The sequence below is a fragment of the Bos indicus x Bos taurus genome, chromosome X (genome assembly GCF_003369695.1).
Source record: "Bos indicus x Bos taurus breed Angus x Brahman F1 hybrid chromosome X, Bos_hybrid_MaternalHap_v2.0, whole genome shotgun sequence".
In the NCBI taxonomy this organism is placed as follows: Eukaryota; Metazoa; Chordata; class Mammalia; order Artiodactyla; family Bovidae; genus Bos; species Bos indicus x Bos taurus.
In genome coordinates, this window is record NC_040105.1 from 40,769,447 (window position 1) to 40,788,246 (window position 18,800).

Sequence of the window (18,800 nt, forward strand, 5' to 3'; positions counted from 1 at the left end):
CATACTAAATTGAATTCTGCTGAGATTGTACTTTCAAACATAATGATGGTGAAATAAGTTAATGTCATTTTTTTAATTTACATGCAAAACACTAAATCAAGTTTCTTTTTTGTTTTTTTAACCCTACTCCATGGCACCTCACTGTCTTCTGATTTCTTTCATCAAATAGAAGCTTCTGTTTTGTTCATAGTTTGTACACAGCACTTAGCAGTATCAACATTTAAAATGGAATGGTTAGTGGAGAACCTATAAAATTACTATCACCAGGTTAGATGTCCCACTAACTTACTAGCAGAGAGAAAACCAAACCTTAAGGACCAGAATATACTTTAGATGAGAAAGATTATGACTTTTGCAACTAGGCTATAGATGTGAGCCAAATAATGAATGAATGGGTTTGTAGAGTTGATGGAACACAAAAGTTCATTAAGCTACCACCATCTTACCACCTAAATCAAAGATATCAAAGAGAGTCCCCGCTGGAAAAGAATTAAAGTTTTCAAGAGTCAAATATTTAGCTGCAAAGTATGCAAAGAAATGTGTCTGTAATGCTAGTAAAAAGATAATAACAGTGTTCACAAGTTTATACTGCACAACGATAATGGGAATTTAAATGACTTGCTCTGGAAACAGACTATCATATTAAGAATTTCTTTACAGTTGCTGTGAAGAAGCTAGGTGATTAGGAACAAAGTTCCAATGTCGCATCCTTTCAAGGAACCCAGCAGATCAGCCATTGATATCCAACAGTATTTAAAAAATACATTTGAGAACTGGAAAAATGTTAGGGAAAGGTGATTTAATACTAAAATATAAGGAACTGATATTCAACTACTGTGCTGGAGGTGGTCTTCTGAAGCTAGAAATCAGAGAACATCTGAGCTCTAAAGAACTACTTTTCTTGCTCAAGTTTATGTATCAACTCACTGTCTTTAGGTTAAAAATATAAAAATGTCCTCTCAAAGATCTTTAATGTCATTAAACACGACACAGTCACAAAATAAAAAGACAACCTACTGAATGGGATAAAATACTTGTAAATAATATGACTGATAAGGGGCTAATATCCAACATTTATAAATAACACATATACAACTCAACATCAAAAAAAAAAAAAGAAATAATTATAATGTGATTAAAAAATGGGCAGAAGAACTGAATAGGCAATTTTCCAAAGAGGAAATGCAGATAACCAACAGGCACATGAAAAGACACTCAGCATTGCTAATCATCAGGGAATTGCAAATGATAACCTCAGTGAAATATCACCTCACACCTGTTAGAATGGCTATCATCAAAAAGAACACAAATAACAAATGTTGGTGAGGATGTGGAGAAAAGGGAACCTTAGTATGCTATTCGTAAGAATGTAAATTGGTACAGCCACTGTGGAAAATAGTATGGAGGTTCCTCAAAAAACTAAAAATACAACTACCATATGATCTAGCAATTCTATTCCTGGGTATGTTTCTTAAAAAAAAAAAAAAACCAACAACAACACTAATTGGAAAAGATACATGCACCCCAATGTTCACAGCAGCATTATCTACAATTGCCAAGCTATGGAAGCAACCCAAGTGTCCATCAATAGATGAATGGATAAAGAAGCTGTGGTGCACGCACAGGCACGTGTGCACACACACACACAATGGAATACTACACAGTCATAAAAAGAGTGAAACCTTGCCATTTGCAGCAGGCATTATGCTAAGTGAAATAAATCAGACAGAGAAAGACAAATACTGTATGATATCACTTCTAGGTGGAATCTAAAAATAAAACAAACTGGTGAATATAACAAAAAAGAAAGAGACACATAGAGAACAAACCAGTGATTACCAGTGAGGAAGGGATTAAGAGGGACAAACAATTAGGTATAGAATAAGCTATAAGGATGTACTGTACAACATGGGAATATAGCCAGCATTTTATAATAACTATGGACTATAATCTTTAAAAATTGTGAATCACTAATTGTACTGTGCTGTGCTATGCTTAGTTGCTCAGTCATGTCTGACAATTTGCGACCCTATGGCCTATAGCCTGCCAGGCTCCTCTGTCCATGGGGATTCTCCAAGCAGGAATACTGGAGTGGGTTGCCATGCCCTCCTTCAGGGGATCTTCTCAACCCAGAGATGCAACCCAGGTCTCCTGCACTGCAGGTAAATTCTTTACTGTCTGAGCCACCAAGGAAGCCCCACTAATTGTACACCTGTAACATATAATATTATATGGCAACTATACTTCAGTTTAAAACAATGACATAGTTGAAACTTGGAAAACAGCAGTATATTTAATAGTGGTATAAAGATTGTGTGATGGGAAACAATTAAGTGTGAAATAAACACACTACAAAATTTAAAATGGCATTTTCAAATACTTTAGGAGCTACAATTAAACTTTGGAAAGAACTTATATAGTCTGTCTATCTTACAAACCTAAAGATGATTATGCATCATTGGGATATTATGATTTAGAAAAGGAAATTAAATCACTGAGGCATTTTGCTCTCACAGGATTAAATAATGCCTATTCTATCAGCATAAAAAACTGCCTAACAGTTTATATTTTGTAAAATTTCTAAAAATCAATTCGATTAAAAAAACTGAAGAAAGCACTCAAAGATTAGTCATGCCGATGACTCTCCATCTGAAATGGAGATAATATATTCCATTCATTTGATGAGTGTACTTTCATTATCTGTACATGATCCTTCACAATTTGTACTATGTATTAACTTTCCCTCTAAAAGTTCAGAAAACATGCAAATAGCTAAATTTTATAAATCTTAAACTAAATTTGTTTCTCACTTGATAAAAATGTGTATCAAATCCACAAATCTAGTGATGGTAATAAACTGGCAAGAGTCGCACCTTGGAATTTAGATTTTTCCTAGAGAAAGATTCAGGGCTGCTACCAATATTATGGCCCAGTTTAATACTGGATAACTCAAGTTAGAAATGGATACCCAATGGAGTTTACTTAGTGGCCAATAAGAATGTTGCTGGAAACCCTTAAATCAAGTTTTAGAAACTCATGGTGGGGGTGTATACACTTTTGAGTCTTAGGACTGGCCTAGTGGCCTAGTGATATACTGCTCTACCTAAATCCATTATGAAAGTTTTCTTCTGATGGCAAACAGGAAATTAAAAATCAATATATCTGGACCATTTTAAGATTTCCTGAAAGGGTTGCAAAATACACTGGATCTTGACAGCAAAATCCTACCAAGGAGGCCCCTGTTTGGTTTAGGTTTTCCTTGTCTGTGTACAGAGCTGCTTGTGTTTCAATCCTATTAGAACATTGCTCTTTCAGGGATTTATCTTGATCCAAGAAATCAAGACTTGCTTAACCTCCTGCTGCTGCTGCTGCTGCTGCTGCTAAGTCACCTCAGTCTGACTCTGTGCGACCCCACAGACGGCAGCCCACCAGACTCCCCCATCCCTGGGATTCTCCAGGCAAGAACATTGGAGTGGGTTGCCATTTCCTTCTCCAATGCATGAAAGTGAAAAGTGAAAGTGAAGTCGCTCAGTGGTGTCCGACTCCCCGAGACCCCACGGACTGTGGCCCATCAGGCTCCTCGGTACAGGGGATTTTCCAGGCAAGAGTACTGGAGTGGGGTGCCATTGCCTTCTCCGCTTAGCCTCCTAGTTCAATCTAAAAAGACTGTTGATGGCCTAACAACATAGGCCACTGTGGTGGATTTCTGTTCAGTTGGCTGCTTGCTCTGAGAAACTCAAACACTGGCCTCAGATGACCTAACTTGACTGACCTCACTCGGTCTTTTTCAGTTGGCCAATAACTCTAAAATGAAGCCTTGTAAGAAACAAATCATAATGCCTATTCTTGAGCAAGCAAAAGAAAGCATGAGGAAAAATAACCAGTTAGATGATACAGGCAGGCTTTATTTTACTTTTAATTAAATCTTATGAAATAGGACACTTTCGAATACTAGATCCAAGAGTTTTTCCAAATGTGAGAAATTTCACTATGATAAACATTTCTTTTCCATAAAAAACCTACTAAAATTAAAAAAAAAGTGCTAAAACCTCATTTCATAAGGTGTTCTTCTGAAACATCTACATTAGTAGTTAAATACTATTTAGGGTAACTGAATTTCCTATTATTAATTTGCTTCTTTGAAAGAAAATATTTACATTAGGTATGTCATATGATATTTCATTACTGAGGCAGTTCAGTAAGTTTTGACTTAGGATGTGAATTATTTTGTATAAGGAAACACCAAGCATTGGTACAAATAGCTGTAGCAAAAATGAATTTGTTGTGGGAAGTTAAAAGAGAACAAAAAAGACAGTCTGGCAGAAGTGGTTTTATGAGATAATGTTTGAAGGACCACAAAGAGAAGAAAGCAACTATGTTCTTGGATGTGAAGGCTACAAGCCAACCACATCGAACATTCTTCAACTGAGCATGCCGCATTCTTTTATGGGGGAACACCCCCCCAACCCTTCCCTTGGGAACAGCATGAAGAAGAATCAGAGCCTGTTGCACTTGGAAGGCTTTTTGAACATTCCTCTGCCTTCTGGTAAAGTGGACTACAGTGCTACAAAAATAGAAGAACACTCAGTGGGAAACACTGGTGCTGGGGACAAGCTGACTCTTGGTATTTTAGAATAAATTCTGATCACTCTTTTAGGAGGTGATTCACCTGGACAAATAAGGGAATGAGAGGGACTGCTGTAGTTAACAACAGTTTCAGTGAAACTCACACATTCCTTTCACAGAGATGTATATCAGGAGCTAACCTGGAGACCAGAGAGAGCGCAATTGCCTGGGGATGAAACTAAGGCTGAATTCCCCACTACTGGCCACTTTTACCTGGAGGATTTACCTTTTCCAAGTATATAATTATCTGCCACAAAATATTGATATTGGATGAATGGATAAACAAAATGTAGTATATACACAAGATGGAGTATTTTTCAGTCTTTAAAAGGAAGGAGATTCTGATACATACTATAACAAGGATGAACCCTGGGGCCATTATGTTTGGTGAAATAAGCTAGTCACAAAAGAACAAATAAGGTATGATTCCACTTCTCTGAGGAACCTACAGTAGTCAAATTCCTTGAGACAGAAAGTGGAATGGTGGCTGCCAGGGGCTAAGGAGAGGGGGAAATGGTTTATTTACATCTTCCTTACTTTTTTTCAACAATGGTTATAGTTTTTGGTGTATAATCTTATATCTCTTTTATTCAATTGTTTTATCCTTTACAATAGTATTGTATTTTTAAAATTTTACTTTCACTTTATTCATTGCTTTTATATAAAAGTATAGTTAATTTTTGTATGTTGATCTTGTATCCTGCAGTTTTGCTAACCTTACCTATTAGTTCTAGTAGATCTTTTGTAGTTTCCTTAGGATTTTCTATATATAAGAATATTTCTCTATGAGAATATGGCTTTACTTCTTTTCCAGGCTGCATGCTTTGAATTTCTTTCTCTTGCTTTACTGCACTGGCCAGAACCACCATAAAAATATTAAATAGAAGTGGTAATAGTGGAAAATCCTTGCTTTGTTTCTGGTTATATTAGTTTTCTATTGCTGCTTAACAAATGACCATATTCCTAGTAGCTCCCCCACCCCCCCTTTAAGTTTATTGATATTTACATTGAGAATGAAGAAAAACTAATTTGAAAATATTTAGGTCAGATGATAGTTCTAGTTCTCTTTATCTTAGGAATGTTGTTTCACATGACACTTCCCTATTGATACTAATATTTTGGTACGTGATGGAAACAGACATTGGAGTTTTTGCCCAATCAGTTAAAAACAGAGGAATGAGACCCCCCATGCCTAAAGCAAGCTTGGGGTACTTCAATCTCCAGCCCCAGGAGGCAGGTGGCACAAGGCCACCTGTGCCCTGGCACTTACCACCCAGATGGTTTCATATTTGCTGAAGTTTACTCTTTAAGATTACATGGGACCCTGGGAAGGTACTAGTAGCTCAGCCTCTAAAGGTCCTCAGGCCTTATTTTTGCAGACATGTAAGTGCAAATCGACCAGACTACAAGTCCATGGGAAACTTAGCTTTGGTATTTCCTGACTGGTAACCTATTTAAACATCCAAACTCAACACTGTATCAACTTACTTCTCAGACCCCAGATTGCTCAAAAACATCAAATTATTGCAGAAGTTCCATGTTTTTCCCTATTAGGAAACTTCTGAGTTCTAAAAATAAGCTATTTCCAAATATGACTACCAATTTACTATCTTTAAAAAAGCAAAACAGTAAATCAAGAGTTGTAGTTTTCCAGTGTTAACTCCAGGTCAGACAGAAAAACTCTCTAACTCTCCCTAAGAAGCAAAAAAAAAAAAATCATAATAAAGATGTCAATAACATAAAATATGGAGGATTAAAGACATCAACTCATTTCTACACAATATTTTAAAATATTATTTTATTATAAAAATTACTTATAAAACTGCTAAATTGCTATTGTAGTTAGTCTTTGCATTATTAATCTAATCACTGGGTTTTTTTTTTAAGAACTTCTCAAGAAAATAATCTTAATTAAGTGGGGTACCACATTTACCATGGAAACAGCAGTCTGTAACAAATGTTAACAGCTGCTCAGAGGTATGACAGATGGTGGGTGAATGTTTAAAACTTAGTTGTCAAAGTTTGGCAGAGAGGAATAAATGTGTAATTTAACAATGTTTTGTAACATTATTGACTTACAAAATAAACATTAATTCTGTACTAGGAAAATTTCTACAAGAACTTAATAAGACTGAGAATCACCACCAAATAACATTTGCAAAATACTTTATATCTGGAAAAAACTCTTGATTTTTCAGCCCACTGAAAACACATCCATCATCTTACCATCCAGTGTATCATATACAAGTTCCAAAACTGATTCAAAATATTAGTAAAAGAGATAATTATACTTTAACATCAATTCCCAAGAAAGAAAGCCTAACTAATGAACAACAGGGTAACACTTCATTATTTTATATTTGATTTTTATAATCTGCACTCATACTTGAAAAATCAATTCAGGGCAAAATTAGTTTTCCATGTTGTGCTGGGCTGGAGATTCTCCCCTCAAATTCATGGTTACCTGGAATCTCAGAATATGACTTTATTTGGAAGTCAGGTCTTTGCAGATAGTAATTAATTAGGATGAGGTCATATTGGACTAGAGTGGGCCCTAAATCCAGTGACTAGTATCCTGATAAGAAGGCCATGTGAAGACACAGAATCACACACATACAGAGAATGCCCTGTGGAGATGGCAGCAGAGACTGAAGTACTGCAACTACAAGCCAAAAAACTCCAAGGATTGCAGGCAACTACCAGAGCAAGGGAGGATTCTTCCCTGGAGCCTTGGAGGGAGCATGGTTCTGCTGGTACCTGACTTAAGACTTCTAGTCTCCAAAAGTGTAAGAATAATCTGTTATCTTAGTGAAAGTCGCTCAGTTGTATCTGACTCTTTGTGACCCCATGGACTATACAGTCCATGGAATTCTCCAGGCCAGAATACTGGAGTGGGTAGCCTTTCCCTTCTCCAGGGGATCTTCCCAAACCAGGGATTGAACTCAGGTCTTCCGCATAGCAGGCGGATTCTTTACCAGCTGAGCCACAGGGGAAGCCCAATCGGTTATCTTAAGCCACCCCATTTGTGGCAGCTTTAGCAAACACACCAAAGTGTATTTTACTAATACTGATCTATGTATTTCATATACAGAGCATCACTGTGCCAGTGCTTTAAATCTTTGAAAGCAGAAATACTGGAACAAGCTGGACCAGGCACAGTTCCTCCTCTTTATCTCTTCCTACAAAATGAGAATCAGCATATGTGTGCCAGGGTGAACTAGTTGAATAGAAAATATTTAGACATTCTGGATCTATTTCTAACTACAGATTATAATAGAATTCAAATCTAAAGTATTTCCTCCCGCAGTGGAACCCACAGTGTTTTTCCTTTTGTTTTAATGTAAATTCTTTCCATACAACAGATATTTTGTTTCCCTCAAACTAATTCTAAGAATGTTTCTTCAAATTCTGAGCTTGTTGCTATTTTAAAGGAATGGCTAGAAAAAACAGGGTGCTTACACAATCTTTTATCTTCTGCAGGAACTTAACCTTGTTTTGTTTGGTCAGCTGAAAAATTATGGCTGCAGACTTAGCGATTGTGAGTGTTATTGAATTAGTAGAAATTATTTAAGTATAATAAAAATATTTCATGAAATGACTCAGTGAGATTAAAGTAGCAATCAAGACATGGTCCACAAAACAAGGCCACTAGGTGTCACTGCTTGGAATTCTTGAAAAGGAACCAACAGAGATTCTGTAACACAAAACAATCTGATTCCAAGAACACCAGAAAGAAGAATGAACGGTTAAAGTTGAAAAGCTTCTTCTCAAGTGTTGGTCTGTTCAGTGATCCTTTTTTTGTTATACAGACCATAAGTTCTGAAGTACTTAAACATTTTTCAATGGCTAGACTTCTTTAAATGGCAGCCATTTGAACACTTCATGGATCTCATGATTGAAATGTTGCCTGCTAACTCTGAAACAAGAGTTTAATGAGCCATATTTAAGGGCTGTAGATCATGGGGGCATTATCTCATTCAGGATGATTGAGCTTTCGTTGAAGGATGGCTCAGTTTGGATCAAATGCATCCCAACACTGCCCAGGGCTGGCCTTATAGTCAGTCATCTCAGGAGAGTTCTGGGCTTCACATGTAGTGCTTGTCTGCAAAATTCTTAAGACGTGATGTCTTTGGGGGAGCATGGCTTATTTTTAGGCCACCAGCTCCTTTTCAAATAGAGAAGCATCGATGGCGCAGATACTGATACAGACACTTCTAAGTTTATAATTAATAAAAATCCAAAGGAACTTTAAACACAGTTTTCCTCACTAAAGTCTACGAATCTCTACGTCTACCTGAGAATGCAGCAGTTATTCAAAATAAATATTTGCAGTGAGGTCTGAGAAGTTTAGCATTGGATGGTAATGGCGGCCTGGCTCAGTTCCAAAATCCAGCCTGTGTTTGGTTATCTGCCCCTCTTTGTAGAAGCTAGCAATGTTCTTGTATTTCCTCTGCAGTCTCAAGCTTGGTATGCTCAGTTACATTAAGTAAGAAGAATACAACTCTGAAAACTAATTTGGGCATCTTTTAGCCTTTAAGTGACAAAAAGTCCTTGATCTAAAGAAGGTCAGTAAATCTTAGCACTGACTAGCGCTGAAATAAACCAAATCTTCATGCTCTACTGTAGCTTCTTTCAAACATCCTACTTACTAGTTTTAGTAAAAGCTGTGACTTCTATGGAAAATTCACAACTGTCACAACTTTCTGCATCTGGGACTTCCCTGGTGGTCCAGTGGTTAAAACTCTGCACTTCCACTATAGGGGGTGTGGGTTCGATCCCTGGTTGGGAAATTCCTGTATGCCTTGGCCAAAAAAAAAAAAAAAAAAAAAAAACCCAACAAAAACAGAAAACCAAAACCAAAAAGAACAAAACTTTCTGCATCATATGAAACAATGATAAAGAATAGATATTTAAATAGCCAAGTTAAAGAGGTCAAACTAATTCAAATAACACATTAACAAAAACAATGATGACAAAACAAAGGAGAAAATGGAATGCTAGGAGCTATTCACAAAATAGAATTCATTTCAAGGGCTTTTTGGTGTCCAAAGAAAATAACAAGTTATTTAAAATAAATTTAATCTGAAATGTTCTCAAATTACTTAAGATAAATTACACTAAGGAGAAAATCCATTTCCTTATCTTCCTGAGCACATTTTTTAGCTTTACTGAAGTATAATTGACAAATAAAATTGTAATATATTTAAAGTGTACTACATGATGATTTGATAAATGTAAACATTGTGAGAGAATTCTAACAATCAAGTTAATTAATACATCCATCACTTCAAATAGTTATCATTTCTTGGGGATGAGAATACTTACGTTGTATTCTCTTAGCAAATTTCAATTATAAAATACAGCGATATCAACTATAGTCACCATTCTATACATTAGATCCTCTGACCTTGAAGGAGGAAACAGACAGAGCTGGGCTCCATCTTATGCCAGGCTGCGAACATTAGGCTACAAGCATGGTCCACCCTCCCAATGGACTCTGAACTTTGTGCCTGGAGTCTATAGAAATGGCATACCAATGGAAAACCAGACCCCCCCTGATAAAAGAGCCTCAGGACTTGTACTTGGACTCTCCACTGCCCAAAAGAATATGCTAATTATCTCTGTAACAGAACAAAGTGGTAGATTCCATTATGTTTATCGGGATATGACCACAGGCCTATTGATAAATATCTACCGTTTATCTAGTCTTGTGACACATGACTCATAAGTTAACTTTGACCCTATCTCTCTTTTACCTTGTCCAGACTAGTTTCAAGGAATTTGGGGAGGTGGGTTTGAGCAAGTACCCTTAGGGTATATAAGGTTTTCACAAAAACTGGTTGGGGTCCTTGGCTTCAAGAGGAGACTCTGCCTTGGGCCCACCCGTGTAATAAACTGCACTCCACTATCTGCATTGTCCTTCTGAGTGAGTTTGTTTCCCGGAATGCGTGGCTACAACAACCTTATTTATCTTAGAACCAAAAGTCTGTACCCTTTTACCAACTTCTCCCCATTTTCCCCACCTCCCAGCCTGGGCAACCACCATTCCACTTTGCTTCTATGAATTTGACTTTTTAAAAAATTGATACTATGCAGTATTTGTCTTTCTCTGTCTGGCTTATTTCACTTAGCACATTTAAAAACTATTTCCCTTGTATGGCTGAGTCCCTTAGCTGTTCACTTGAAACTATCACAACATTGTTAATTGGCGGTAGCCCAATCCAAAATAAAAAGTTTTAAAAAAACCAAACAACCAAAAAAAAAAAAACAACAACAACAACAAAAAAAAACCTATTTCCTAGCTCTCTTGCAGCTACTCAAGCATGTAACTAGTATTTGCTAATGGAACACAGACAACTCTGATACAGCCCACTTGCAACCCTCACCCTGCAAAATTTTCCATTTTCTCTCATCTGCTGGCTGGGTGCAAAGGATGCAGTGGAAGAAGCCTGGATCCCTGAATGCCTGTGTGGAAGAGACTCTTCCTGCTCCTCTCCTTCTCACCTACTGCAGTTGACTGTGATGTGAGCAAGAAATAAACTTCTATTCTGTTAAGCCACTCAAATTTTAGGATTGCATGCTGTAGCAGTTACTCAGTCGTGAATTAATACATATACTCTGTTAAAATGCGTAACTATTAAAATGGTGATTAACTTAATCAAATCTATGGATAGAAGCAACTGTGAGATACTATACTTGGTGGGAAGTTGAAACATACTGTGACACTCTTAGCTTGGCTTTTCCCAAACTGGTCCTTACCAATTTGGCAGGATTGTGAATGAAAATTCTCTGCCCAAATTAGTTTGAGAAATGCTATTAGAGTTAATTGGGTTTTTTGCTATAGGACATCTTAGAGCTGCTATATACTAGCACCCGTTGTGAATCCATATAAAGGGAATAAAGAACATAGCATTTCTCAAACTTATATAGTCAGTAAAAAAATTTAATCAATAAATTTTAGATCTACTCCTCTCTCTTGAATGGTAACACCCACAACTATCTCCCAGAACAATGCTCTGTAGAATACATTATGGGAAATTTGCATTAGTTTAATAAGTATCATATGGTTGATTAATCAGTGAGCACCACAAAGTTCTAGGCATCCCAAAGCAAATTTTATTCTTATGAAGGGAAGATTTTTCTTGTAAAAAGACTAATATGTACAAGTAGACTAATATGTGCTAAGAAAGGTATTTTACTTAAAATATGACTGAAATGAAGGCAGATGTGAACTGTCAGCTTCTGACTTGTATCTGTCAGTGCAGTCTGTCATATTTTATAATGGAATATATCCTTATGTTTTATAGAGAGACACCGAGTTTATGAAAGCCAGCAATGTTAAGTATGAGATGTGTGTGTGAATAGAGTCCACTGCACAACGTCTTGGAGAAGGCAATGGCACCTCTTGCCTGGAAAATCCCATGGACGGAGGAGCCTGGTAGGCTACAGTCCATGGGGTTGCGAAGAGTCAGACACGACTGAGTGACTTCACTGTCACTTTTCACTTTCATGCACTGGAGAAGGAAATGGCAACCCACTCCAGTGTTCTTGCCTGGAGAATCCCAGGGATGGGGGAGCCTGGTGGGCTGCCGTCTATGGGGTCACACAGAGTCGGACACGACTGAAGTGAGTTAGTTAGCAGTAGCAGCACAACATCTAGCTTAATTCTCTCTCTCCTATACTCATGTTTGAGGTGCAATGTTTGAAGACAATATTTAGAAGCAATGAGAGGTAATCACAGCAAAGCTCAATGGATTCTTCTAAAGATATACATATATACTTATTTTTTTCCACTGTGACTTGTTAGGCTTTATTGCATTTGTACCATATATAAGATACTTAATTTCAGTTATGAATCTATGATGGATGACTTCCTGCATTTCTCACAGACAGGCAGCAACTGAAAAAGGACTGTTATGGTAACTATTCAGTTTACCCAAAAAAATTAATAAAGAGAAAGACTTACATCTAGTAGTGTGTGAAGATGCTGATCCTGGAAAACACTGTGTAGAAAATCTAAGTCCTTTTCACTGCAGTCTGTAAGTGCATGAATCTCTTCCAGGCTGTCCAGCACCTGTGACACTGCTCCTAAGGGGAACAAACAGAAAAGAAACAGCCAGTAGAGAAAGTCAATGTCAAACTCACCTTCATAACCTAAATCTGACACTTCAGAACTGTGGACTAACACATTTCAAAGGTTCATGTCTTTACTGGAAAACAGACTTAAACGTGTTTCATATCACTTAATGATAGAGTATTTGCAGTGAATTTATGTTTTTAACAATGTATTTGCACGTTCCTCACTTTCAAAGTAAATTGCCTCTTGTCTTACTTGGATTAGGGCAATTCATCAACCACAACTGAGCTACTAGAAGATCTGGGTGCAGAAAGTCATACATCAGAAAGAGACTGTGGGTTCCCAGGACTCCATGATGTTTTGAAATATGATAGAAATAACGGAGGTGGTCATTTCACACAGGGGCTTTCTAACAAGAACAGAAGGTGAAGCCAGATGTAGATGTGAGGGACAAACCTTCAACTGGGAGCTCCTGCTATGTAAATCCTTCTAAGGATTAAAAAAAAAAAAGATTTATTTAATTATTTAATTTGGCTGTGCTGGGTATTAGTTGTGGCATGTGGGATCTAGTTCCCTGACCAAGGATCGAGCCCGGGCCCCCTGTGCTCTGAGTGTGGAGTCTTAACCACTGGACCACCACGGAAGTCCCCTTCTTAGGATTTTTAAGGCTCAAACTTAACTAGCAATAATCTCACTCCATTCTTTTTCCTCCCTTTACATACAAAGTCAAGGGAACCAAGTTGTTCTCAGTTAATTGGGCCCCCTTTAGGATAGATATACTTGACTGACACTTCAGAATACCATAGTAGATATTAGGGGAAATAATTTTTGTAGGACAGTGTGGTCACTTTAAATTTCCTCTAATAACTGGGAATCCAGAGAGGTAGTAACAAAGTCACTTAGCCTTAAAGAAATGGTTAGCCTGTTCTACTCTGCAGACAACACACACATATGCACTCCAGAGAAAGAAAAGCACCCTGAGAGCCTACACTTCAGGACATTAGTGTACACAGTGTTAGAGACATTCGAACATTAAGTGCCTCACTGCGCATGTAAATCTTAAATCTGTAGTTTTCAACCAGCAGCAATTTTGTCCCTCAGGGGGAGATTTGGCAATGTCTGGAAACACTTTTGATTGTCACAACTATGATGGTGGTCAGAGTGGGGAGATGGGGAATGGGGAAGAGTACTACTTTTCCAGAAAGCAATCTGATAATTTATATCAAAGAACCTCAAAAATGCTCATGCACTTTAATTCAGGATTTCTATTCACAAAAACTTACATTAAGGAAAAAACAGGAATTGTAGAAAGATTTATGTGTCAGGATATCTATCATATAAAATGGATAAATATCTAATAATTAGAGAATGAATATATAAACTATAGAACATCCACGAAATGGTATACACAGCTACATGAAATTTGTTTTTGAAGAATTTTAAAGACAGAAATCTGCATGATATAAAATTTCAGAGAGCAGAAGGCAAAACCACATAAACTGTGTACTCCCAATTATAACTGAAAAAAATACAAATTCAGAAAAAAACCCAACAGAATGAAGAATACCAAAAGATAATAGTAATTATATTTATTTTTCTGCTTCTATTTCATTCTGTGTTTGTCCATATGTTCTAAGGTTTCTACAATAGAAAAAAAGTTGCTATACAAGCAACTGCTTTTTGTAGTATTTAATTATGTTAAAATGTGGGGCTTAAGACATATTAAGTGGTTATCTATGTGGAAATTACTGTAGCTAATTTTTAAAAAAATTTGACTTTTTCCTTTTCAGATAATTGTAGATCCACATGAACTCGTAAGAGAGAATACAGAAAGATATCATGTACCCTTCACCCAGTTTCCCTATTGTGGTAACATCTTGTAAACTGTCATATATTATAACCAGGAATATTGACATTGGTATAGTCAAGCAACAGAATATTTCCATCACCCCAAGGATCTTCATGTTGCCCTCTTATAACTGTAATAATTTCCCTCCTGCCCTTCCTACCTCCTAATCCCTGCCTGGAAACTACTAACCTGTTCTCCATTTCTATAATTTTGTCATTTCAAGGGATCTATATAAGTGAAACAATATGGTGTGTAACCTTTTGGGACTGGCTTTTTTGACTCAGCATAATTCTCTGGAAATTCACCCAAGTTGTTGCATGTATCAATAGTTTAATCCTTTTTATTCCTGGGTAGTAGTCTATGGCAGGGATGTGCCACAGTTTACCATTAATCTGTTGACAGGACTGTGAATACTTTTAAATTTTGAATAATTACACCTACCAGGCTATTGGTATGCCTTCACTGAAAACATTAAGTGGACACTAAGTGGAATAAAAAAGGTACAAGGCAGAAACCAGTCTTCAGTTCTCCTGCTAGTCTTAAAAGTGTATTAATCTAATCCACTTCCTTCTCCCTGCTCATCTCAGGACTTTTACTTTGTTCTGAGAAGGAAAAAAAATCTGGAACTTAGTTAAAAATCAGGTCTCTTGTCATCCCTTACTAAAAGCCTTGGAAAGCAACAGGTGATGTGAAGAAATTAGTCCCAAATATTCCACTGAGTCCTTGATCCCGGTACATCATCAACAACAGAATTATATGATGCCAGGTTTATAAAGTTACTAAAGCCAGTTCTAAGCTTTTGGATTAACTCCAACAACAAAAATACTAATGAAATGTGGATTTTTTTTTTTTTTTGTATATTAAAAAACTTAACAGAGAGCAGAGAAAGCTAATTATTATTTTCACTCAGTTATCTTAGTGGAATCTTATTTAGTTTTTATTGTCTCTATCCAGCATTGCTTATGCTGATCTATTCTATCTATATCTATTCTATTCTATGTAGTAGTTTATTAATGGAGAAGGCAATGGCACCCCACTCCAGTACTCTTGCCTGGAAAATCCCATGGATGGAGAAGCCTGGTAGGCTGCAGTCCATGGGGTTGCTAAGAGTCGGACATGACTGAGCGACTTCCTTTCACTTTCCACTTTCACACATTGGAGAAGGAAATGGCAACCCACTCCAGTGTTCTTGCCTGGAGAATCCCAGGGACAGAGGAGTCTAGTGGGCTGCCGTCTATGGGGTTGCACAGAGTTGGACACGACTGAAGTGACTTAGCAGCAGCAGTTTATTAATACTGTAAGATTAAAATAAAACAAGCTTGTATCTAGCGAATACTAAGATGGTAAGTCTAACCATTGGGAAGCAATTTTGGCTGTATCAGACCAGGGATGTATCATTTGTTGGTTTGTGAACTCCCAAAGTTCTGTGCAATCCCTGTCCTACAAGCATCTTCATGCATTACCCGACATGTGCACTTGCTTACTCTTCATTTCTGTGCTGTGAAGTCCTTAAGGCATGCCGATATTTGATTAATTTCATTATTTCTACAAAGTATGCCTTGAATGAAGTATTAAAGAAACAATGATAAGAGCAGTTCCCAATTCCTGAGTGTTTGTGATGTGCCGGGCACATCCCCAGGACAACATAGTAAGGTAAATACAGTACCCGACGTTTCTAGATAGGGAATTGAGGATCAGAGAGATCAAGGAAGGTCACAGCTAGAAGTGGTAAAGCCAGGACTCAACCCAGTGTGTCTGGATCCAAAGCGTATGCGCTTCTTGGCTTTCTATGGTAACTGGCTGGATTAGGAAACGCAGGGAGACTCTTCAACAAGAAGTGACACGTGGTTTATGCATGGATATGGAGGTTAGAAAAGAATTTGAATCCTACTGGGTCAGACAATAAGCAAAACTTTTATCACATGTTCCTGCTTTCTCCCAGGTATGAGGCAGGGGTTTCAAGGAAAACAGATATGATACCCGTTCTCAAGGAAAGGGCTCTCATGCAGGTGTGTGAAGTAGGCACATTATACCCTGAAGCAAATGATTTAGAGGAGGTAAAAACTAAAGTGGCACAGAAACAGGCTGCCCAGGGAGAAGCTGGGACAGTCGCAGAGAAGAGGTGAAAGTTCAAGTAACTCAATCATGTCTGACTCTTTGCAACTGAGTCAGTTCCTAGGCAGGTTGATAAGAAGTCCGGGGTCCCCAAGGAGGAGAGAGGGGTCTGGGATTCTCAAGGAGGAGGAAAGGACAAACACCTTTTTTTCCCCTCTACATTCCTTAGTCTTAGTCATATAAAACTTTTTTTTTTTTTAAGCCTGGAACTGATGATTACACACACAAAAAACAACTCAGCTTAAACGCTATACTAAGGATTATATAACAATAATGTATCCTGCTTGAGGACAATTTCTCCTTCCTGAAAACCTTCTGACTAATCCTGTTATCTTAAAATGTATATTATGGGAGTGGGTCTGGTAAGATCTTTCTATTGTTAAGTTATAATTCTGTCATCTTAAAATGTAAATTGTGGGAGTGGGTCTGAAGTGAAGAAGTGAAAGTCGCTCAGTTGTGTCCAACTCTTTGCGACCCCATGGACTATATAGTCCACGGAATTCTGCTGGGAGCCAGCACGGGAGTTCCCACCCATGACAAGGTCATGTGGGAGAGCCCTGACGGGCAAGGCGAGTCAGGGCTCAAGGGCCCCCCTGGTCTGCCTGAGCGTCTACCCCAAAACCAGAATCTGTCTGTTTTACTATTTCACGACTTTCACCAACTCTTCTGACATTAACGGGGGGCTATCCCCGACCACCTTTCTCTGAAGAAAATTAACTTAGAGCTCTAGTTAATAATTCTCCTGGGCATAATAGGAGTGTTTCAATTCAAACCCCTTTGATGACGTTCTAGCTTGCCTGACAGGTTTGTTCGGATTCCTGCAGCTACGCATGTGATTGTTCACAGCCTCCCAACCAGGAGAGGCACGGGAAGCTTAAGATATTCTAACAATGCAGAGCTTCTCAGAGAGTTAAAATTGTTAGAATAGAACTAGTAGAGGATTTCTTTGTTGAGCTAATGCTTGCTGCCAAGTTTCCATATCCCTTACCTACTGTGTCCCTGGGAGTGTATTGATTAATATAGTTGGTGTATAGACATGTAAGTAGTAGCTTTAATGTTTGTAACCTCGGACCCTTGAGTTAATTCTTTTCTTGTTATAGCCCACCACACTTTTGCCCTATAGGAATGCAACTTTATCTAATGCTTTCAGAGGGTGGCGCCTGACTTTAGAATAATCACCTTTAGAGAAAAATAAGTTTTCTGAAGAAAGGGTCATAAAATGTTAACAGGCCTCCTGGCCAGAAGATGATGTAAATCACCTAAAGCTTTTGCATATGATAAGTTTGCAGAAAGAAAGCCTGGCTTCGATAAGGATCAAGGACTGCTGACCTTGCATGACTCTACCCCCGCCCCCCATTATCCTCTATGCACAACTTAAGGTATAAAAACTACTTTGGAAAATAGAGTGTGGGCCATGCTCATCAAGCTTGGTCTCCCCATGTCGTTATTTCTCCTTCCTTTTCAGGCTGATTCCCTGGAGTGCAGGGGCCCTCTGCGTTCACTTTCCTGCCTGGGCTTCTAAGACCCACTTGAGAAGGTGCCTAAGGTGGGGCACCTTCAGCTATTCGAGAGGGTGCCTGCGGCCTACGTGAACAGAGCAAGTCCCGTGCTGGGGATTTTTTGGCTTTCTGCATAAACCAAGGAATATCAGCCTCTTTTCTCTCCTCTATTTTCTTAACTGCAAAATTCTTTCCTTATCTCTTTCTCTATTTCTCTCAGTTGCCGACGCTGTCCTCCTGAGGGAATCCCTGGATCCAACCGGGGCAGGACCCTGGCAGAATTCTCTAGGCCAGAATACTGGAGTGAGTAGCCTTTCCCTTCTCCAGGGGATCTTCCAACCCAGGGATCGAACCCAGGTCTCCTGCTTGGCAGGCAGATTCTTTATCAGCTGAGCCACAAGGGAAGAGAGTGGGTCTAGTAAGATCTTTACAACCTTGAGACATTCTTTTGATTTATTGTAATAACCAATTAAAAAAGTATAGAACTCCCTTTTCTAAGACTAGTGAGTGGGGCACTCTTCGTCCTCCTTCTGATATCTATGTCAGAAGCTTTCTCTATTTTCATACTTTAATACAACTCTGCTATACAAAAGCTCTTGAGTGATCAAGCCTGGTCCCTGGTCCCAAAGCTAAA

At 38.1% G+C, this 18,800-nt stretch overlaps 1 protein-coding gene across 14 annotated transcripts in view; it reads right to left on the minus strand.

Annotated features, from left to right (window-relative positions):
• Positions 1-18,800, minus strand: part of CASK (calcium/calmodulin dependent serine protein kinase) — a 377,764-nt gene that overhangs the window by 74,233 nt on the left and 284,731 nt on the right. For all 14 annotated transcript variants that reach the window (XM_027534512.1, XM_027534509.1, XM_027534508.1 and 11 more), the window contains one exon: positions 12,593-12,714. In XM_027534512.1, the coding sequence (XP_027390313.1) occupies positions 12,593-12,714 (122 nt within the window). The remainder of the gene's footprint in view (positions 1-12,592; positions 12,715-18,800) is intronic.